The 23192-nt window shown below is 38.3% G+C and overlaps 1 protein-coding gene across 13 annotated transcripts in view; it reads left to right on the forward strand.

The window, feature by feature from the left end:
• The window catches only part of SPAG9 (sperm associated antigen 9), a 126467-nt gene extending 104306 nt beyond the window's left edge, over window positions 1-22161 (forward strand). For 8 of the 13 annotated variants that reach the window (XM_046674592.1, XM_046674593.1, XM_046674595.1 and 5 more), the window contains 10 exons: window positions 1162-1287; window positions 2574-2654; window positions 3366-3433; window positions 5429-5577; window positions 6904-7075; window positions 9014-9127; window positions 10414-10452; window positions 11385-11561; window positions 14390-14539; window positions 18579-22161. In XM_046674592.1, the coding sequence (XP_046530548.1) occupies window positions 1162-1287; window positions 2574-2654; window positions 3366-3433; window positions 5429-5577; window positions 6904-7075; window positions 9014-9127; window positions 10414-10452; window positions 11385-11561; window positions 14390-14539; window positions 18579-18694 (1192 nt within the window). In that variant the 3' untranslated portion in view covers window positions 18695-22161. The remainder of the gene's footprint in view (window positions 1-1161; window positions 1288-2573; window positions 2655-3365; window positions 3434-5428; window positions 5578-6903; window positions 7076-9013; window positions 9128-10413; window positions 10453-11384; window positions 11562-14389; window positions 14540-18578) is intronic. The other 5 variants (XM_046674594.1, XM_046674596.1, XM_046674599.1 and 2 more) reach the window with 1 other exon arrangement.
• The last annotated feature ends 1031 nt before the right edge of the window (window positions 22162-23192 follow it).

Consider the following 23192-nt stretch of genomic DNA (forward strand, 5'->3'; position numbering starts at 1 on the left):
CACATAAAAGGAAGCAAAATCATCTCAAGCAGCCAAAATATTCCCACTAATTGGCATTGTTCTGGCAGATTTAGATGCCATGACTTATTCCCACTATATCTTCATCTATTCCACTTGATTCTCTCTGGATATTTTTTTCCCATTTATTCTCTGTTCCTCCCAACTTAAAATGAAGTATCTTAATCAAAATCTTCGTGGTCACTTTCTCCTCAGTGTGATTTTTTTTTTCTTTTGAATTGTTGTACTCACTCTTCCATTCTGTCAATAACTTTGCCATTTTAATCCTCGTGCCTGCTTTCACTCCCACTCTAGTTATCAGCAGAAATTGGCCATTGTTTCAATTTGCCATTATTTCAGTTTCCCCTGGGGGCTTGAATGACCTTTTTGATTTTAGTTTTCTGGCAAACATTTTATTAAAAAACAATTTGTTTTAGGTTCTTCCTTTAAAAGACTGGTGAATCAGGCCCATTTAGTGAATTCTTTAATCTTCTTTCTTGCTTTCTCTAGGCCTGACAGAAAGGCGATGAGGGTCCATCTAAAATGGATCCTTTTTACAATTTAATATTCTTCCTCTTAGTGTATAGAGCAACCAAGTGCCTATTAACATTTAATTGTTAATTTAAGAATAAAGACTTTTTTTATAATTAGTAGGTTGATTTGTCTGTTTTGAATTTGATAACCCAGTTATACCTTTTTCTAAATGTGCTCTGAAAATCCAAAAGAAAGAAAGTTTTGGGGTAGAATACATGTATATTTCAACTTACTAATTTATTTTAGAAAATTCTTTATACTTCATCCCCCATCTGTGTGTGTGTGTGGTTTTAAAACAAACTGTCCCTCCCTCTTCTCTCTCCCCAGAAGAAATCCATAAAATTCAGAATAACTGTAAGGGAGAACCATCATTGTAGTCTGGATTAACTGCTGCAATTCATTACCATGTCTTAACTCTCTTATCTGCACCTTGGGCCTCCTAGTATATTAATGGTACTTCTGGTACACTTGTTGAAATATTTAATGTAAGCATTTAACTTTGGCTTTTCTGGAATTTTAGTGTTTGATCTGTTTTTTTTTAACTGTAAACTAAAGCATAAGAATGATCAATCTCTGAAAATTGTAGGTAAGCATACTCAGATTTTTTTCCTTTTGCCCCACCTTTCCCAGTAATGACTCAGATGTGTATAAAGATCAAATACCAGTATTGCCAAATGAACAAGACTTGGTGAGAGAGGAAGCCCAGAAAATGAGCAGCCTTTTACCAACTATGTGGCTTGGAGCCCAGAATGGCTGGTAGGTGCCAACTCTTTATATTAGCGTGCCTTTAGTCTTTTACTTTTGCTTTTGAAATCAGAAGATAAATAAGTAAACTGTGGTACATACAATGCAAACAACAAGTACATATTAAAGCAAACACTTATATATATACACATTTTGAGGTTATATTGCAACTACCTCATAAACTGGACTTGCATTGGTTTTAAATGGTAAACCATATGTTTCTTTGTCACAGAGCATTCCCTTTATATAATATTCTTAGAAGAAGAGGTAAATAAAACTTTAAAATCTGGGTGATCCAGAAATAGAAGATCCTGAACAGCATAGAGGCAGAGAATGATTTATGCATAGAAGGTTTATATAGGCTAGAGTGTGTTCAGGAAATACCGGAAATTAATTACTAATGTATCTGGCTGCAGAAAGGCCCAATTCCAAACATGACTTCTTAAGCAGTTCCTAGGAAAACCAGAACAAATCACAGTCTGAAATCTTAGGAGATGATAACTAATATTATGTGGTCTGTTCACTTTCTAGTAGTGTGGGGAGTCTTCCAAAATTGTGCTTTTCCAAAGGTTAAGCAAGCTCACTAGTGCGTGTTTTCCATAGGGGTCTAGTCCTACAAAATGAAGGGTTGGCAGGATTTTTCCATGAAGGGTCAGATAAGAAATATTTAGGCTTTGTGGCCATATGATCTCTGTAGCAACTTGTCAACTCTGTTGTGGTGCAAAAGCAGCCATTGTGTTAACAATACATGAGTGAATTAATGTGGCTATGCTCCAATAAAACTTTATTTTTGGACACTGAAGTTTGAATTTCATATAAATCTTGTATGTCTTCTTCTGACCTTTCCCAAACGTGTAAAAACTGCTTTTAGTTGCAGACTGTACTGAGACAGGTAGAGGGCTGGATTCGGCCGTGAGCCACAGTGTGCCACTCCCTGGAATAAACCGCTCTGTCATCAGAGAGTTACAGTTCAGCATAGTAGAAAAGTACGATCGTTTTTTTCTTTAAGTACAATAATTTTTAAAAAAAGATTTTAGCTAAGGGCTCTGAAGTATGGGGTAGCCTGAAACTAACTGACCATGAATTATTCTAGTTCTGACTTTTCACTTTTCATGTGTTTCTGTTGCTAAAGCAGCTTATTTCTCTGCCCTAGGCCTATGCTTACTCTCCTTGCTGTTTTTGCCCCAAATTTTTATGTTACTCGTCTTTCCTCCCGAGGGACCTTTGTGGTCATTAGTAGATATAAGGAATGACTTGATGTTCTCTATGCCTTACCAGTCTTGATTTTGTTCTTGCAGTTTGTATGTCCATTCATCTGTAGCCCAGTGGAGGAAATGTCTCCATTCTATTAAACTTAAAGATTCGATTCTCAGTATTGTGTAAGTTTTATTTTAGAAATTCTTCCTTTTAAAAATATGTGTTTTGGTACAAACTAGATTTTAAGACTATTAAAGCTAACGTGTACTTCTTGACTAAATCAGCATCCAGATTTTTTTTTACCCTCTTTATGGAATTAGATAAGTTGAGTGAGATTGAAACTCTAACTAGAAAGTAAAATAGAAAACTTTAAGTAGAAGAGAAAACTTGCCAGGTTGATTCCTCACCATGCGGTGAATTCTTTAATACTTTGAGGAGAGAACCAATTAATACCTGTTAATTTATATATGTTTTAGAATATTCTTTATATTTTGTGAATATGTTGGTTGGGGCATTCATTTACTTAGTCCTTTTCTATATGTTGACTATCAAAAATCAGACCGTTTGTCTGTTAAGTTCACAGAGCTGATGCTGTTAGTTCCACTCAAGGTGTGTGTCTCTGGTCTGTGGACCTTTTGTCAATAGTCTGCAATGAGGAGCTTGGACCAGAAAGTGAAACAACTGAGTCACCACACATGCTGTTTATTTAGTTCAGCGGACATTTTCATAGGAAGACGTCCTCAATGAAGAAAAGAGTGTGTTCATTTAGGTTCTGGCGTAGGCTCCTTATCTGTCACAGATTGGCCCTTGGAGAGCCTCTGAACTAGTTCAGTGGCATGTGGTCCCTTCCGTACTCCCGAATGGAAGTTCTGAAATCCCTTTCCCTGTTGCAGACATGTGAAAGGAATCGTGTTGGTGGCCCTGGCTGATGGTACCCTTGCCATCTTTCACAGAGGAGTCGGTAAGTTGTTATGAATGTATAACATCTACACCAATGTGTTGCTTTGCAAAAGCATTTTCAAGCAGATTGGCTTCTTATATTTAAAGAAATGATAGTTAATAGGAGAAGGAATAAAGGTTTAAACTGAATGGTAACAACATATGACATCAGTAAATATGTGAGTGCCTGCCTGGGGGCATATGTTAATAGTTTATATAACTCAGGGAAAATATGTTTACCATAACGAACAAGTCGCTTGTCATTTCATGGTACTCTTATATAATGTGACATGGAGACATTTATTTTTCATTCATATATTTATGAGGAAAATTTAGTGAGAGACTACCTTTTCTTTTGTTCAGTATTTTAAAAATAATTTGCATCCCTTACATCTGGAAAGTTCCTATAAAGAACTTTTAATTGGGTAAGGTTTAATCATTTTCATGTCATGTTATTTATATTCTTCCCCTTTAAAACCAGTGTTTCCATCATCTATAGATGAAAAGGTGGTGGTGTCAGAAAACCTGCACTGAGTTAATTAAGTTGAGGGAATTGAGCGTGTAACACTTCATAACTCCTTGGTATATGTATCAACCAAAACTGATAATTTATTTCTACCTACTAGATTGGTAGATCAAGGAAATATTATATAAACACAAATACACCGAATTCAGATTTTAGCAAAGCTTTCCCCAAAGTCTCATATCCTTTTGGGCTTGGAGAAATGTGGGGTAGATGGTACTTGGGTACCTTTGTAGCTGGCCATTGCCTAGAGATTGCTGGTTTATGACTCCATGTCTTCCAAGAGCGAGAGGGCTCTGTTTCACCTTATTCAGACCCTTTACAGACTTTCTCTGAGTTTAATCCTCTTAGCAAATTAAGGGAAAGGTTCTGATGTCATCCTCATTTTATAGATGAGAAAACTGAGGCACGGAATGTTTTAATCACTTGTTTGTGGTCACTCAGCTAATAAGTGGAAGAGCCTAGAAAAAATGGAATAATAAATGTTTTGGTAAACTGAATCCAAAATTATAGTGACAGAACAGACAAAATACATTTAATAAAGATAAATGTAGAGTCCTGCATTTGGGTTCAGAAGAGTAAGATGAAGGAGACATGTCTGAAGAGTGAGAATTACCTGAAGATTGACTACAAACTGAATACAAGTTAGTTAACATCTTAAGCCTCCTAGAAACTGGTGTCCAGAATAGGGCCAATGATAATACTGCTCCACTCTGGTAGGTAGACAACATATTAAATGGATGTGGACAAAGCAGAGTTAGGATGAAAGGTCTATAAACTGTAGTATGTACAAAATACATGCCAAGGATGCTTGGAAAGAAGCCATAGGGCAGTAACAAAGAAGCGGGACTGAATTTATTCTGTTTCCATTGGGCAAAATTGCAGACTAAAGGGCGATTACATACAAAGAGACAGACTTTAGCTAGGTACAGGGAATATTTTTCAGACAATTATAGCTTTCTGAAAATGGAACAGCTGCTTTGTGAGACAGTGCACTTTCTTTCACTGAAATTGTTCAAGCAAAGCTACAAGGAAAAGCAAGCTTCCAGTGGTTGGTTCTCATTTGTATTTCTGTCATCACTAAAATTATAGTTTGCATAATTCCTAAAGTGTTACCAGTGAGTTGCCTTTGAATTCAAGAAACTACATCAAAATGCAAGTGAGTGAGAGATTATCCAAAAAATAACCTTAAATCTATTCTAATTCTTAAAATATTATTATAAACTGATAACTTATAACTAGTTTATCGCATGACTGCTGTTGAGAGCATGACTGCTGTTGAGAACTAGGTGGCCAGATGACCTTTGCTTCCCCAACTTTGCAGTTTATAGAATAAGAGAACACAGTCTCTGCAAATAAAAGATACACTGAATACACGTATTTTGGGGTGCTTCATCAATAAATTTCCTTATACACCCAAATAGAATGTTTCTTGTGTTAAAATTGAGTAAAAAGTGTGTGCATTAGCTAATAATCATATTTCTTATTTTAAAGACGGGCAGTGGGATTTGTCAAACTATCATCTGTTAGACCTTGGACGGCCTCACCATTCCATCCGATGCATGACTGTGGTACATGACAAAGTCTGGTGTGGTTACAGGAACAAAATCTATGTGGTTCAACCAAAGGCCATGAAAATAGAGGCAAGTTAACCCATGTTTTCTGTACTTACTGAATTTGAATTATCTGAAGACTCATTCTTTTCAGCTTCTTTAGGAATTGTTTTCTGAGTCGTGTGTTTTAGGGCGCTTTGAGGATGCCTTGGATAGCATCTTAGCTTTCCGTGTTGCTTCACTGCTCTTGCCACTTTTGACTATGAGGGTGGGAAGTAGTTTTTTTAAAAAAGGAAGAATATTGACCCATGATTGTTTAAATGTGTGTCTGAATATCCATAGATGCCTACGTGTATTATTTGAATATGTGGTTGTTTTGTTTTGTTTTGACTTTTTGTTTTATTCTTTTTTTGAAAATTGGCACCTGAGCTAACATCTGTTGCCAATCCTTCTTCTTCTTCTTCTCCCCAAAGCCCCCCAGTACGTAGTTGTATATCCTTCTTTGGGACGCCACCTCAGCATGTCTTGAGCGGTACTATGTCTGCACCCAGGATCCGAACCAGTGAAACCCTGGGCCGCCAAAGCGGAGCATGTGAACGTAACCACTCGGCCACGGGGTCAGCCCCGTGAATATGTGGTTCTTGATCTGTTTAGTTATGTATGAATTGTTTGGGAGGAAGATTCCCAAGTCTCCACCACCCGCTGTGTATCTGGGCGAATCCATTTGTATGTCACAGACTGAGAAATAAGATAGCAGTGAGAATTTGTTGTAAAAAGAAAAACCTCTTAGCATTGCTTTCTTAAAAGTTTTGCTATCATATATAAATTCATTCTAATTGTTTAAAAAAAAGAAAAACTTACAGCAGGAAAATTTTAAGGTAAAAGTTCTCCTTCTCCCTTTGACCCAAAACCCATTCCCTTCCCTACAAGTCCCAAAGTAACCATTTGGTGTCTTTTTTCCAGATCTGTTCTGTAAATGTAAAAACACACATACACACACACACACACACACACACACACACACACGGAGCAATGTAGGTTCCTTTCTGTTTAATTATAAATAGAATCTTACTTTGTATATTGCTCTGCAACCATACAAAATCCTGAGATCAAATTCAGTCTTTTTGTTGAACACTGTTACATAGTATGGATGTGCCTGTGTTGCTTTCCTAAGTTGATATACTGTAAAATGCTGAAATCCAGCATCCTTTAGTTGTTTGTTCTTGATTTTGTTTTGCAGTTCAGGATAAAAGTAGTTGTGTCTGTATATAAGAGTAATCATATTTAAAGTGTAAACAACACTTAGACTCCTCTTTTCATATATAGTCTGCCAAATTGTTGTGCACCTTAGCACAGTTTTTAAACATGAACTCCTATGTAATAAAAGTAATATTGTGCCTGAACAATCTTTCCTAGAAATCATTTGATGCACACCCCAGGAAGGAGAGCCAAGTGCGGCAGCTTGCATGGGTGGGTGATGGCGTGTGGGTCTCCATTCGTTTGGATTCCACGCTCCGTCTCTATCATGCACACACTTATCAACATCTACAGGATGTGGACATTGAGCCTTATGTAAGCAAAATGTTAGGTAAGCTTCCACAGCATTTTATCTTTGTCAATCAAAGAAAATTCTTTTTGTTTTTGTGTGTGAGGAAGATTGGCCCTGAGCTAACATCTGTGCCAGTCTTCCTCTATTTTATGTGGGATGCTGCCACAGCATGGCTTGATGAGCAGTGCTAGGTCCGTTCCCAGGATCCAAACCTGGGAACCCTTGGCCACCAAAGTGGAATACACGAATGTAACCACTATGCCACTGGGCCAGCCCTGAAAATGATTTATTTTTAAATGGTCTCAAATGCTCAGTAGAACCAACGAATAAATTGCCTCAGGAATAGTGATCTCTTCTCACTGAAACTATCAGGCCAGATGCTCTATCTACCTTGTGGCTATTGACGGAAATTTAGGATCATTTTTGACTCCTCTCTTATTCCCCACATCTTGAATCAATCACCGGGAACTGTCAAGTCTGCCTCCAAAAATATCTTAAATCAAGTACTTCTTTATCTCTACCACTATCCCTGTAGGCCAGGCCATCATCCTTTCTCCGCTGGATAACCATGAACCTTGGAGCTGGTTCTCACTTCCACTCCAGTCTGTTCTCTGCATAGCAAACTATGTGCAAATATCACTGTGACATACTTCCACTTACATAGTGCCAGCCATTTTTAGAATATTCCTGCCTTTAAGTGAGGTGATGTTTTGTGACATGTCCAGAAGAACTTAAATGGCCTGGACCACTCTCCTCACTCACTCTGTTCTGCCCACACTGACCAAATTCAGCAAGTTCTTTCCCATTTCAGGGCCCTCACATGTTCTTTATCCTCTGCCTGAGATGTTCAAGAAGAACTTCTTGAAGGTCCCTTTTTACTTGGCTTTCAGGTCGTAGCTTACGTGTCACATCCAGAAGAGACCTTTCCTGATCTCCCAGTTTGACTTAGGTCCTCTCATACTTTTCCTTTATGGGCTTATCATTACTGTGGTTGTACCAGTATTATTTGATTCTTGTTTACTGGCTCTCTGCCCCACAGACCATAAGCCCCATGAAGGGCAGAGGCCATCTCTGGTTTGTTCCATGCTGTATTCTTAGCACCTAATAGTGCTATATGACTATTAGGGAGTCATAAAGGCTTCCTTTATGAAGAGAGGTTGAACTGTGTCAGTGGTTTTTAACCTTTTTAGGGTCATTGCCCTATGTACCCTCTGCCTAGAATCAGGGATATACTTTGACCATAGGTTAAAGATCTCTAGCTTAGGCTGAATAGTTGTTAAGGCTCCTTCTAACCCTGTGATTCCATGATCACCCTCAGTTCTTATAAGTAAAACTTATGAGTGACTAAACGCTGTTTGTCTTAAATGTTTAATGGTTTTGGCTCTCAAATCCCAGAAAATAAGATCAGTTGTAAAAATTCCCTTGAATTAAAAAAGTGGCGTTCATTCTCTCTAAATTATATGCCTACAGTGTCCTAAAATTTCTAAACTGCTTTAGAACGTAAATGTGTAAACAAGGAAAGAGTGTAGATTTTGTTAGCCAAAGTTTTTTATCTATGTAAAGAAATTTAAGGCAAACCAGAACTCTTTTAGCTTATAAAATCAAAAGACATTTGATTTCCCAGTCTAGTAAACTCTTATTTTTGTCGAGGATTTTTGTTTTGTTTTGTGGTTTGGTTTGGTTCGATTTTGCAGCTGCCTAATTAAATCCTGTGTCATATTTCCTGATCAACAGTACCTTCTTTCTGAATGATAATGTAATGCCAGCCACTTTTAGATTTTTCTTTTTCCATTAACCATTAATTGTCCGGTGATAAAGCCAAATGAGAATTTATTTTGATGTACACCTTCAGGAAACATCCAGCTAACTCTGTCACATTTGCTCTCTGTTATAATAATCCAGCTACTCTGAAGGACTTGGAACCTCGAATGTCATCTGCTCTGGTTTCTCAATAAAATATTTCCCCCCACTCTACAGGTACTGGAAAATTGGGCTTCTCCTTTGTGCGGATCACAGCTCTCATGGTGTCTTGTAATCGTTTGTGGGTGGGGACAGGAAACGGTGTCATCATCTCCATCCCATTGACAGAAAGTAAGTATAATTGTAGTTAACTGTTGTAGTGCAGACAGGAGAGTTGCAGAGAACAGTCATGTCCAGAATTCAGGCAGAAGGAGTTGTTTTGGTGTTGGCAAATCTGTAGTGATTCAGAAAATCAAGCTGGTGGCAAAGATGTAACCATCGTTCCTTTACTCTTTCTATGAAACTTAGAAACTCCGGTGAATAACAGTTTCTGTGTATCAGGGCCAATATTTATCATTAAAAGTTTTCATTGTGAGAAGCTGTTTTTCTCAATTCAGGAATCACAGTCCTATTTCAGCTTTTAAATAAAAGTGGAAGTCCATTTTTCTTTCAGCTTTATTATACCAGTATCCAGAAACACTACCCAACATTCATTCTCATTGTTCATATCTCCCTAGCAGTTAGTTTAGGATATTCCGTTTGGCATATTTGAGGTTTAGAAAAAGTTGTGGGAGAAGTTTCTCAGGAGGTCAGCAAGCCCTTCCTTATTCTGGAGACAAACCATCTCCCGTGTATTTGAAAAGAATGTGAACAAATTGTACATTGTATGTTTTCTATATTATGTTCTGTTATTATTATTTTTGTGAACAAAATGTACATTGTATGCTTTTCATATTCTGTTCCATTACATTGATCATTCATTAAATGAGTGTTTTTGTGTTGCAAAATTCACGAGCAGGAAATGGTTTGAAAACGAGTGCCATAAGTCCATAAAGTGGGTTAATAAACACCTCAGAATTGCCCCACGTTTTTTCAAGGGAAAGGGACAAGGACTGGAAGGCAGTATAGCTGGAGCCTATAAAGAGCCTAAATTCTTAATCCCAGCTGTTTTTTCTGCAATTACTTACCAATGTACATGTTTAGACCACTTCTTATTTCCTAAGAGATTCTAGGATCCCCAGAATTCATTTCAGTTCTTTTTATAAAGAACTTACTTTTTAAAGTTCCATCCATTTTAGCATAGTTGTATGAACAGGATTTCTTAAAGAAAAATGGGAAATATTAGTATTTAGGAAATGGTCTTTATTCACTGCTTATTCACTGAAATTGCTTTATAATTAAGAAAAGCAAAATCACAGTAAATCAAACTGTCCTTTTTGATCAGAGATATTCTGTGGAGGCTTTGTAAGAACTTTGTGTGTTACTTGGTGTTATACCAGTTAGACTTTGTTAATTTAGTTAGGAGCTTTGAACGCCAAGTTGCCAGATAGAAGACGCTGAGAGTGGTGGCTCGCAGTAATTCTTCTCCTCCCTGTCGTGCACCTCTCCATGTCCCCTTTCCTCCTCTCTCACTTTAGCCGTAATCCTCCACCAGGGACGTTTACTGGGGCTGAGGGGTAAGTGCAGATCCTGAACCAAACTCTTCTTCCTGGCTTGATAGCCACTGTGAGGCTGTTCTCACGTCTCTAGATGCCCTCTTGAATGTTCCTAAATGTCATCCACTTGCAGTCACTGCATCGCAGCAGGTGTTTTTTTGTTTTTGTTTTTTCAGTGTTTGTTACATGGCCACCAAACTACTGCTCAGCAGCTTAGTCTATTTATCATCTTTTGTTGCAGCTGAACTTTCTTTCAGACTTTGTTTTCCTTCCAATAAAAACACAAAACATCTCTTAAAACTGTCATTAATCTACATTGTTTACTCTTGTTACCAATCATGTTTCTTTCATTCACTTACTTGCCCATGGAAGGGGGATGTTTTGTGAGTCTGGTCATTCTAAAATAATCCAGCAAAAGCATCAGTCTGGTGTAAATAAAAGCTACTCTCTTGTAGTGGCTGGGTCCTTTTAAACACGTCTTTTTACCGCCGCCCTCAAGGAGATGTTCTTACCACAGGGGCAAAAAATCAGAAGATAAACTATAAAAATTTTATTCAAACTGTATGTAACTATTTTACTTTACTTTAAACTATGTAACTGGTTAGTTTTCTAAAGTGGGGTTAAAAAACAAAATAAAATAGGCATACCTAAGATGCAGATGTTTTATTTTGTTAACAAAAATGATTTTTCAAAAATTAGAAGATGTGTTTAAAAAGTAAGCTTAGTTATTGCTAGACTGGCAAAATCCCCTACTCCATTCACTGAGGTACTTAAAAATAACTAGCATGCTATATATCTTTTTTTCCAGCTTTGTCTTGAATTGGCATTGCGGCCCTTGTTTTATCTCAACTGGCTGTAGCTTTTAGATAATATCATAAGGATTAACCAGTAACCTCTTGCATCATTACTATTTTCCAGGGGAAAATATTTGGTATTTGGTTTTTCTCTTGCAGCAAATAAAACCTCAGGAGCACCAGGAAATCGTCCTGGAAGTGTAATCCGAGTATATGGTGATGAAAACAGTGATAAAGTGACTCCAGGGACCTTTATACCCTATTGTTCAATGGCACACGCACAGCTTTGCTTCCATGGGCACCGGGATGCTGTGAAATTCTTTGTGGCAGTCCCAGGTGAGTTAGACGATTCTATGGAGAAGTTGCATGTAATTAACTCTCTTCTGTCTCTTGGTTCCACTATGTAGTCTAATGCTAAGTACTGGAATTTCAGATAATTCCAGTATGATATATGAAAAGTTCAGTAATGGAGGTATTGATAAAGTGCTATAGGGATATTTGAATGAAGTTGTTTTGGAATCTCTCCTCTCCTCCCGGAAGCAAACTTCTTGATTTTTTTTCCGATACTTGCTTACTTTTGGAAAGCAGTGATATTATTTTGTCACCACAGAATACCAAAAATGGTCTTGGCCTAGTAAAGGAGATGGCTAGAAAGAAGCCCCTTTCGTCAAGGCTGCATGCCTTTGATGTAGACGATGGCTCTGGCTCCTCTATCAGTGCTGTGGAGGGAGCAGTGGAGTAGGAGTCTGCGGGTGTGGGCCTTCCACCTCGCCATTTGCCGTGTTATCTTGAGCAAGTCACTTAACCTCTAAGACTCATTTCCTCTTTTGCTAAGTGGACGTGATTACTCTCTGCTCTGCCAACCCCATTTGTTGTGAAAATTAATGAAAACGCTTTAGAAACTATAAAGCACCATCCAGATGAAAAGTGGCAGTGTTGAGGTCTAGTGAAAAATGTTCTGTCTCAAGACTACTAAGACGTTACTGACCATCTGTAAGCAGGATTCATGTTTTAAATATTTTTTTTGCCCATAAGAGGCAAATTTGGGAGTTAGAGAAAGTTCAAATCTGACTTTACCACACCAACTGTGTGATGTTGGACGTGGTAGTGTCTCAGTGTATTAGTCAGGGTTCTTCAGAGAAGCAGAACCCATAGAGGGTGTGTGTGAGGGAGAAAGAGGGAGAGGGAGGGAGGGAGGGAGAGATTTAATTTAAGGAATTGGTTTATGTGATTATGGGGGCTGGGAAGTCAGAAATCTGCAAGGCAGGCTGGCAGGCCTGAGATCTAGGAAAGAGTTGATGTTGCAGCTGGAGTCCAAAGGCTGTCTGGAGGCAGAATTCCCTCTTCCTTGAGGGACCTATCTTTTTCTCTTAAGACCTTCAACTGATTGGATGAGGCCCACCCATATCATAGAGAATAATCAGCTTTACTCAAAGTCCACTGATTTAAATGTTAATCATATCTAAAAAATAACTTTCACAGTAATATCTAGACTGGAGTTTGACCAAATATCTGGGCACCATAGCCTAGCCAAGTTGATATGTAAAATTAACCATCACACTCATTTTCCCAAGATTTTCCCAAAGATTAAATGATTAAATGTGCATGGTGCAGGACTTCCCTGTGGTACCCTAACCAGTTAGCAGCATGGTGATGAGCTTCCTGAAACACAGATCATGTATGTTTGTATAGTTATTTCCTTAGGATAAATTCCTAGCAATGGAATTGCTAGTAATAGTGTTTTCTTGCTTTTTTTAAAAAAGAAATAAAATGTCATAGAGTCTCCTTTGAGTCTCCCTTATATCCCTCTGATCCTGCCATTTCCCCTTTCCCCTCCCTCTAACCGCTCTCCTAAAGTTGATATATATCCTCCTGCCTATGTTTTTATGTTTTTACTACATTGAACATATCTATAAACAATCTACAGTATTTTTTGGTTTTGAACTTAAATGTTTTGTTGTGTATATATTCTTCTGCAACTTGCCTCTCATTTTTTGAGATTTATGAATGCTTATATATAAAAATCTAGTTCATTCATTTAACTATAGTATTCTAATATCTGAATAAACCTGCTACATTTTATTGTTCTTCTGTTGATGGACGTCTAGGTTTTCCCCCACTATTAAAAGCAGTACTGCAGAAGACCTTCTTGTGCACGTGGGAAAGACTTTTCTGTTGGGTGTAAACCTGGAAGCGGAATTGGCGACGTTGTTGTTTGTTGACTCATTGGCCTTAAGGATTAAGCCCTTCATTTGGCCTTATTATCATACCTTTGTGTTCTTGCTTCTGAGGCAGAACTAACTAGTCTGCTAACAGAAGTTATCTCTGGCTGACTTGCTTTCTTCCAGAGTGTAATTGAGTGATGCGAGAATGACGCACTGTGGGAAAAATTCAAACTGTCTTATCCACTTCCAATAGAAATTAATTTTTTAAAGTGTGTCACATCATAGGACTGTGTCCTGCTATCTCCTAGAGGAATGATCTGTGTAGTTTGACCAAAAGACAGCAAATTCTGGCGAGAAAAAATACCCCACAGTCAAAGCTTTCTAAGAGGGATGTCATGGAGATTATAATGTGAATTAAAGGTTTCTCTCTTTCTGCCATTTCATGCTCAAGGATTCTACCTTAAAACTTAAACTTCAGAACAAATGGCACATTTCTAGTAATTTTATTTGCATAATCTAAATTAAAAATAAGATGTACTTTTTTTAAATATGAGAGGAAAACAATAGATTTGAAATAAATGTAAATATTAGTTATGAATATTCAAACTCAGCAGGCTCAAGTTGCAGACTTTTCTCAGTCTTTTCCATAAATGCACCCTCTCAGGGAAGAGGCCTCTCCACTCTCCCTGAGATAAAAAAATGTAGCTTATAATATCTGAAGCAGGCAGCTAAGACTAGCCTGGCCATACACAGATAGTGGATTTTGGACCTATTCCTGCTTTGGTACAAAACGGCTTTACTTAGATTTTCAAACTGGGCTCCTATGACCTTTGTAGATGTTTTCTGATTGTGCAGAGGCTTCTAATGTACTCAGTACTTTGGTTATATTAGAATATACTTACCTTGTGGTTCAAATTTCTGAAAATTTTCAGAAAAAAATGAGTCTCCTCTACCCCAATCTGTGATAAATAGTATTCACTTCTGTTCCTGTATAAATAGGTCAAGTTGTCAGCCCACAAAGTGGCAGTAGTGGCACAGATCTAACAGGTGACAAAGCAGGGCCATCTGCACAGGAGCCTGGCAGCCAGACGCCCTTGAAGTCTATGCTTGTCATCAGTGGAGGAGAGGGTTACATTGACTTCCGGATGGGTAAGTCCTTGGCTCTGGGAGCTCAGTTTCCAGTGTGACTTGGATTTTCACCCACAGTAAATAAGAAACCACTCTGATAAGTGATTTCTAAGAGCTTTTCTTTGAATTCTGTATTTGGAAAAGGAATTTGTATTTCTTTTTTCTTTCTCTCTCTCTCTTTTTTTTTTCTTATACCAAAGTACCTTTGTTTGAAGAAGCATTAGAAAATAGCAGTGCTTGGTCATATGTTGAGGTATATGTGAAGAGCGTTAGATACGGAGTCAGAAGGCCTTGGGCAAATCATTCAACCTCCCAGAACCTCAGTTTCCTCACTTGCAAAATGGAGAAATAAAAATACTTCATAAAATGTTGTTTGTATCAAAATTGGTTTCGTTTATTCATTCTCTCACCTTATAAACATTAATTATCTACTTTGTGCCTGTCAGCTTTAAGCTTGAGATACAGAAACAGATCAGACAGAGCTTCCCTCCAGTAGCTTATAGAACAGAGTGGAGATAGAAACATGTTAATAAATCACGGTCTTCCAGATGCCCTGACAGGGAGCAGCCAGTTCTTCGTAGGGGCAGGGAGAGAGGGAAGGAGGAAACGAAGCTTGAGATGACTCAACACCAAATGGTGTTAGTCTAAAGAATTGGGTTGCAGTGGGGATGGGAACGGCTGGGGGATTGGCATTCCAAGGTGAGAGAATAGCCTGACCAAGGGTTAGAAAGGTAAAACCACTTTAACTGAAGAAAAACTATCTTCAAATGACTGGAGCATGGAGTAGAAGCAAGTACAAATTTGACCAGAAGTAAGAAAAGGAGGGGCTAGATTATGGAAGGTCTTTATATACCAAATTAACAAGTTTCATTTTTATCTTTTTTTTTTTAAGGTATGCTTTTTGTTTAGGAAGATTGGCCCTGAGCTAACATCTGTTGCCAATCTTCCTCTTTCTTTCTTCTCCCCAAAGCCCCAGTGCACAGTTGTATATCCTAGTTGTAAGTGATTCTAGTTCTTCTGTGTGGGATGCCACCACAGCATGGCTTGTTGAGTGGTGTGTAGCTCTGCGCCCAGGATCCAAACTGGTGAACCCTGGGCCGCTGAAGCAGAGCGTGTGAACTTAACCACAAAGCCATGGGGCTGGCCCCTGCATTTCTATCTTTAAAGCAAAGGAAAACTATTGGAGGACTTTAAATAGAATAGCAATATGATTAGATTCGTGTGGAAGGTGGATTAGAGGTAAAAGACTAGATAGAGATAGGGAAATGAGTTAGGAAAAGAGTAACTGAGTAAGATAGTAACAGTAGGAGTAGATGAGCAGCATGATGGGGAATTGGTAACTAACAGGATGTGGAGAAAGAGGGAATGATCCTTTACTTAGAGATTAGGACTGTCAACAGAAGAAGATCTAGAGGGAGCGAAAGAGGAGTTGAGTGTTGGACATGTTGACCTTGAAGAGCATGGGAGTGGGAATTATCCAGGTGGAAGATGTCCACTGGGCTTTTGAGTCTCAGGGTTTTATATCTCAGGAGGGAGGGATTTGGGGGCTCTTGGCATGCAGTGGTACTAAAAGCCACAAGGGTTGATGAGTTCACCCAAGGAGAGTATGTAGGGTCTAAAAGAAGAGGTTCTAGGATAGAACCTGTATTAATACTCCATTTAAAGAATCATTAGAGCTTATGAAGGGATCCAAGAGGAATGGCCGGAGAGGCACAAAGAAAACACAGAGAACTGGTGTTTGTGAAAGTGTAGTGCTCTGTAAACTATAAAGCACTACACTATAAAACTATTTATTTGCTATAAACGAAGGGATCCTTTGGACTGGCCTAATATCACCGAGATTTAAAAAGTTCCTAAACATAAGGCTTTACAGAATATAACGTAGATCGGTGACACTTATTTTAGTTATAAATTCTGTAAAAAAAAAAAAAAAAAAAAAGGAGTATAATTGGGGCTGGCCTGGTGGTATAGTAAAGTTCGCGCACTCCACTTCAGCGGCCCGGGGTTCACAGGTTCAGATCCCGGGCGCAGACCTGGCACCGCTCGTCAGGCCATGCTGTGGAGGAGGATTGGCACAGATGTTAGCTCAGGGCCAGTCTTCCTCACTCACACACACACAAAGTTTAAAATTTAAGGTCATAAATGACAGTGTGCCACATGTAATTAGTGTAAACTAGAATATCTGATGCAAGGGCTTACTGACACTTTTTTAAGGGAAGTATTAACATTAAGTTTAGGAATTGATTGATTCTGGTGATGTCAGAAGGAATGGAGTCATTTCAAAGTGTTTTCAATAATTGACTGCTGGTGGAGAATCCTTTATAGAGAGCAACTTTACTTGGCTGGGCTGATTTTTAGAGGTTTTTCTTGGAGTACAACATGGCAATTGGAACCATACTAAGGAGAACGTTAGTAAAATCTTTGTGGTTTTTCCATTTCCACTAAAAATTCCTTCCATTGTGGATCCTGAAAATAGCATAAAAATTGCTTAACCAGGTTTGTCAGTAAACTCTAATTAATCCAGCCTGAAAAACGGACTTGTCTTAAAGCAAGGGTTAATTTTGATAGTATACATGCCTTTTTAAAAAATTGAATTTGATTTTTTCTTCCATTTCCTTTTTCATTTCCTGTTATGTTTTAGCAATGAAAAATTGATCCCAACAGTCCCATATTTTTAATGGTTTAATTAAGTAGGATTTAGAGACCCTAGGAAATGGTAGTTTTTAAAAATAGAACCTTCAAAACAAAACAACTCAAAAAACAAATGCCAACAACCTTTTGTCTCAGCCAATTAATTTGTCGTTATCATTGTAATTTTTTTAAATTTAAAAACCAAATTTAACTTTTTACATTGTATTGTATTTCAGCTCAGAAAGTGGATTTTGTCTTGAGCCTTTTAAAGCATGCTCCTGTCCACAGTTTGACATCCTGGTGGAAAGGCCCCTAGGGGTTGGGTAAGGGAGAGTTTGGCCTGCAGAGAAAAATGCAAAGTTTTAGGATTTTTTCTCTTCTACTGTTTCTAGTTAACAGTATCAGTGTTTTCTTTTGCCAGCTGAAATTCAGATGAGACACTACCAAATTCTAGTAGATCAGCGTTATATCTTCGTCCCTTGTTATGTAAGTTTGTAGAATTCTACTGAAGAAACTATCCTGCTGGATGAGTTGTCACTGGTTTGTGCTGGAATCACCCCAGCCAAGTGAAGTCCCTCTCTATAACGGAATTCTCCACCAATAGTCACTTATTTAAAGCACTTTGAAATGATTCTGTTCCTACCAGAATAACCCTGCTTTGCAACAACGAAACCAGTTACTTTGCATTTGCAGAGAGGAGAATGGTCTGCTAGCACTGGGCCTTCCAGAGCAGTGTCTTTGATCAGGACCTCATTTGTCGAATTCACTCAGCTACTCCCAGAAGAACCTGTAACCTATCTGTAGCACTGCCTCATTTCTTCATCTGCACCATACGCTGTTAGTTCATAACCACCCCTAAACTTGAAGATCATGGAAGGCAAACCCCAAGTGGTGATGGAGCTGCTGTCTCACAGTGCTGCAGGGAGACAGTTCCATTTCCGTGCACTTGCATCAGTTACCTTAGAGTGGAGAACTTCACTGTGACTGACGAGAAGCCGGAGTTGTTTGGGTTTAGTTCGTTTGTGGGCTCTATCCCCATGCTTTCGCATGTATAGTACTGTGTAGTCTCAATTCTTAGTTTGAAAAAACAAGATTAGACTGTCCATTTTGGATGAACACAGAATTGGACAGCTTTGCCTTCTTAGCTTCCCATTTCTGTTAACTTCCGTATGCAGACATATTGGGATGTGTTTCCAACGTAGTATGGTGAACTCACTTTGATAAATGTAGTCTGAAAAATGAATTAACCTTTTCGGAAGTCAGGCAGCGAAGATTCTGACTCATGGCATTTCTTTTACTGTGTTCTCTGCAATGGGGGTCAGACAAGTTTTGTGCATACTGTTCAGCACTAACCACGAGCGTGTGTCGGATGTACATGGGCCTGCATATTTCATCTCGACCTAACTTGAGTCTCCATATCATCCACCAGGTGATGAAGGTGGAGAATCAGAACTTCTTGGAGAGGATCTTCCACTTGAACCTTCTGTCGCCAAAGCAGAAAGGAGTCACTTGATAGTGTGGCAAGTGATGTATGGCAGTGAGTGAGCCATAGGAAACGGGTGGAGACGGGGAAGCCGTCTCTTCTGCATGGTTTATTTTCCCTTTTCCCCTTTATTTAATGCTCTCTTTGTGAAATAAGTTTCACCACATAATGTGCGAGCATTTTTTTTCCTGTTAACTTTATACTACAAAATCTGTCCTACCGTCACAATACAGGAACTAGCTGTTTTACTGCGCCAGTGTTATAGGCATTTTCAGGATATTGTGAACAAATCAAGAATGTTTACTTTCTGCAAACTGGTGAATTATAGAAAGCAATCCAGATGTGGTTTACTCTGCCACAGTTAATGTCACTCATTTAGTTTGATGGGGTCACTTTTTAGCTGTCACTAATAATGGAAATAGTGGAAACACTTGATAAATGAAACTGTACCATTAAGTACAATAGTAAAGTTTCCCCCAGTGTATTATAAAATTGACACAAGCTAACTTCAGGTGGATTATCAGGATTTATCTAAATGTCCCAAGAGGGCTAAAAGCTAACTGTAAATTACTTTAACTTTCACTTTCAAATCTGACAAATCTTGTTTATATGGTATATAAAACTTTGTTTTCATCAGATTTTGGGGGGGTTTTATATTAAAGAAATTAAGACTACACTATTTAAATAAAAGTTTCCTGTTTCTGACTTATTAGAGCTCTAAAGTTTATGAGGCCTGCTTCTCTGAATATTCTGAATTTTTTTTTTGAGACTAGTCTTGCTCATTTTCATACTGACATGTCTGAAAAGTTTATTATTTATAATGCTTAGAAGATACACTTCAGCAACGGGAGAGTTTTTTTTAAGGAAATTGTGTTGGATTCCTTGTACCAGCAGGCGGTGGTGGTTGGTTGAGTTTTTTCCATGTAAAAAAATTCACCTGTTTACCAGTTGTTCTTGGACTGCCCTTAGCAGTTAATAAGAGTAAAGCTGTACTGGTGATGGATAGCAGCCTGACGAACTGAATGAGGGATTTGATTAGAAATGGTGTTGTTTTTTGTTCTGTATAAAACTACAGAACAGCTAGCACTGGATATTTTGTATGTAAATGACACATTATTTAAGCTCTTGTGCCCTTTTGAGATTAAAATGCCGTCTTCAAAGAAGAAAACTAGGAAGGGGAACAAGACAAAGCCAAGATACCGTAAAGTGAAAGTTGACATTACATATTTTCACTCTCAGTGCCCGTTTAAAAAATAGTCTAACTGACATTCTTGTTTAATAAGTTTTTAAAAACCATTATGCTGCAGTTTTTTTCCCTCAACCTTCTTGAAAGTGTGTGATTTATGATCTCTTATCCATTACTTTAAGCAAAGCTAAAAATAAAGTTAAGTGCTATTTTAAAACTGTAAACCTATTGGATAAATGCCCCCCAATCATCAGGACTGCTTCAAGGAGGAGAAAGCAAACACAGGCCTCAGACTGTCTAAGCATTCTTACGTACCAGGGACTTTTTTTCCTGAACTGTCATGCAAAGATATTTGTAAAAAGTACCCCAGTGACTTTTAAGCATATACATGATGACTAGATTATAAAATACATGGGATTTAATGAGCCAGAGGAGGCCTTTGGATCCATTTGGCCACATGTGTCTATAAGCACATTGTGTACAAAGTAAAATTGTGGCCACTTTAGACGGCTGGATGAAAAAAACTCTTTTGGTAACAGCTGTATTAAAAGGATAATTTTTTGCTTGATATACTTAGTCACTTTTCTTCAGGGCACCAAAATTTAGGCCACTTTTCCGTAGCTCGTAAGCTATGTTTTTATTTTATTTTACATCTGAACCATTTTTGGCAATACCTTTAAAAAACCCACATATTAAATATTTTGGGAGGATATTGTATAAATTCATTAAAAAAAGAGACACCAAAGTGTTTGGGAATTTTAATCCCAAGAAGTAAATATCCCAGAGTCAGACCCTGTTGCTCTTCAGTCTTTTACATGTTTATACAACTGAATGTCACGTGGGAAATCAGGAGTTAGAGATGAAAAAACACAAACATGTTACAATGGTTCTAATTGCTCTTTTTCAATTTACTGGCTTTAACTTAAGGAATATAGGTATGTAGTTATTTTATCTAAAGCTGTCAGATTATCTGTGGCCCTGTTAGTTAACTTCAGGGATTAGAGAGAGTACAAGAACGTCTGTACAATTCGTTTTAAGGGCTTGTCCTTATGTTCGTAATTTCAGTTAAATATTTTCTACAGATTGCTTTACTTCCCCCCTTTCCCCAAGAATAGGTTTATATTCTTGTAATATTCACTTTGGTCAAGGAGATAACCTTTGGAAGAAAATGCCAAAATGTCAGCTTGCAAGCAGCAAGGTGGAAGGTGGAAGCTGCCTGTGGCTGCCACGCCAGGGGCAGAGAAGAGGCTCGAGTGCCTCAGGTCGGTCTCTCCCTGAGAAAACGTTTACCCTGTTGGAAGAAATAAGGGATACTGAGAACTGTCTCGTTTCATCACGCTTGGGCTGTGTGTGAGGTTGAACCATGTGAAATTGCCAACGTTTGACCGTTGCTGATCTACAGAGATGGCAGTATCGTATACGTTGACCTAGTGCTTTCTGTTAAATGCAGGGTAAAATCCCTGTGAGGCAAAGGGAGGGTATTCTCTAGGACTTCAGTTTTGAGAGTGTTTTTCTCTAACTTGTGTGGATCTAAATTTTTAAAATAGGAATGAATATCTTAATAGCTGCAGCTTGTTGAGAGTGTAAAATGTTTTGAGCACAAACTATGCAGCACATAACTTTTCAGATTAAGTGTGTTGGCATAGAAAGGTTAAAGTACATTCTCTCAGTTGATGTATTGTTCATTTCTTGTAAAGGTCTTCCTACATTTGAGAATAGACCCTTTAACATAGGCTGCCTTAGTAACAAAACAAAGCAAAACAATTGTCTCATAATATTAACTGTCCTGAAGAACGTGTGTCTTGCAAATGCTGTGGAACTGAATATTTATTTCCTTGTGAGTATTATGACCGTTACCAAAGGACTCAACAAGATTTAGGCTCTTCTTAATTGATCATGTTGACAAAGGGACTCACTTGGTCCCAGTTTGTAACATGGGAAGAGTAGAGAAGAGAGAATTAAATGTGGAAATCATAAATGCTTTTCTAACAGGGTTATGCTGTTTTGTAACACTAAATGTCTTTTTCTTTCTCTTAAAAAAATTAAGTTTTTATTATTAATTTTGTCGTACATTTCACAATGTTTGAATATATTTTAACCATATTATGTTCTGAATTTGTTTTTTGTTCTAGACATTTTATCCAGAATTTTACTCGCCTCTATAATCTGAAAACTGGGTTCTAGAGTGTCCCACTTGCTGTCTCTTAGAGGCTGAGGCTTCATTTCTATGAGCCAAAAGCTCATTTAGCAATGTAGTTATTTCAGTATTTATTTCTATCATGGAATCCCTGGGGTTCGGAATGTAACTTTGTACATGAAATATATATAAATATGTATATGAAACATGTGAGGTCCAGTGTATTTTGTTTTGTTTTTGCCTTTCCTTGGGGTTTTGAACTTGGTTTTCATTTGAGGGTCCAATAATCTTACCCCATCAAACATGCCATATCTGAGGGACTGTCACTGTTTGGCACTGGCTCAAGGTAAGCAGTGGGGAATACATGAAGAACATGTCTGCTTGGCTCACGTGTTCAAATGAGATATGAGTAATAGACCATAGGGCTTTCTAGAAGTGTCGGTGTGCTGAGTAACAGCCCACACATGAGACTACCATTTGCCAGCTTACTCAGTAATAAGAGGCAGACTAATGTCGATGGTAATAATATGGTGTGCCTATTTGTGATCCCTTTGCTTGGGAGAGACTCTGCAAGGAAGGATGATTATGAAACTAATCATGTGGTAGCACAAGGTGAATCCATATTCAGTGCAGTGGTATTTAGTCAAATCCAGGGTATTTTGTTTACAAGAAATATGGGGCTCTGACGTGATAGTATAAGTAGCCCTGACTGGCATGTTAATAGGACAGTTCACTAGATGAAGGCACAGCCGTTTATCCAGTGAGGTTGGATGCTCTGAATATAATTCACAGCCTGGCTCATTCCTGCTGTACCGGACCTTACCTAACTGCCCTTTAGTCGTCTGGGGCTTGCCAAGTCATTGTTTTGGAAACCGATTAATTCCTTTCACCCTCATTCCGTCATCTTCCTGATCCAGCCAGTTTCCGGTGAAAAGCTGGAGTAGCAGCACAGGACAGGAGACATTCATTGTAGGTTTGATGGGGGAACAGGACAGGAGCGCTGTCTTTCTAACTGGAATGGTAGCCTGCAGTCCTACCCAGTGGGGAAACTTTCTTTCAAACCTTGGTGAGGAGATGCTGCTTAGGCCCCAAGCTCTTCCTCATCCAACCCCAGCCTCTCACATTCCCGGTAGGTGTGAGAGCCCTCGTGTAGTTAGGGGACTTCTCAGAATACCTTAAATATTCGGTAATTAACACAGTTCAGTTTAAACTCATTTCCTTTAGAGGCAGAGTGGTA

This window comes from Equus quagga, chromosome 11, assembly GCF_021613505.1.
Source record: "Equus quagga isolate Etosha38 chromosome 11, UCLA_HA_Equagga_1.0, whole genome shotgun sequence".
Taxonomy (NCBI): Eukaryota; Metazoa; Chordata; class Mammalia; order Perissodactyla; family Equidae; genus Equus; species Equus quagga.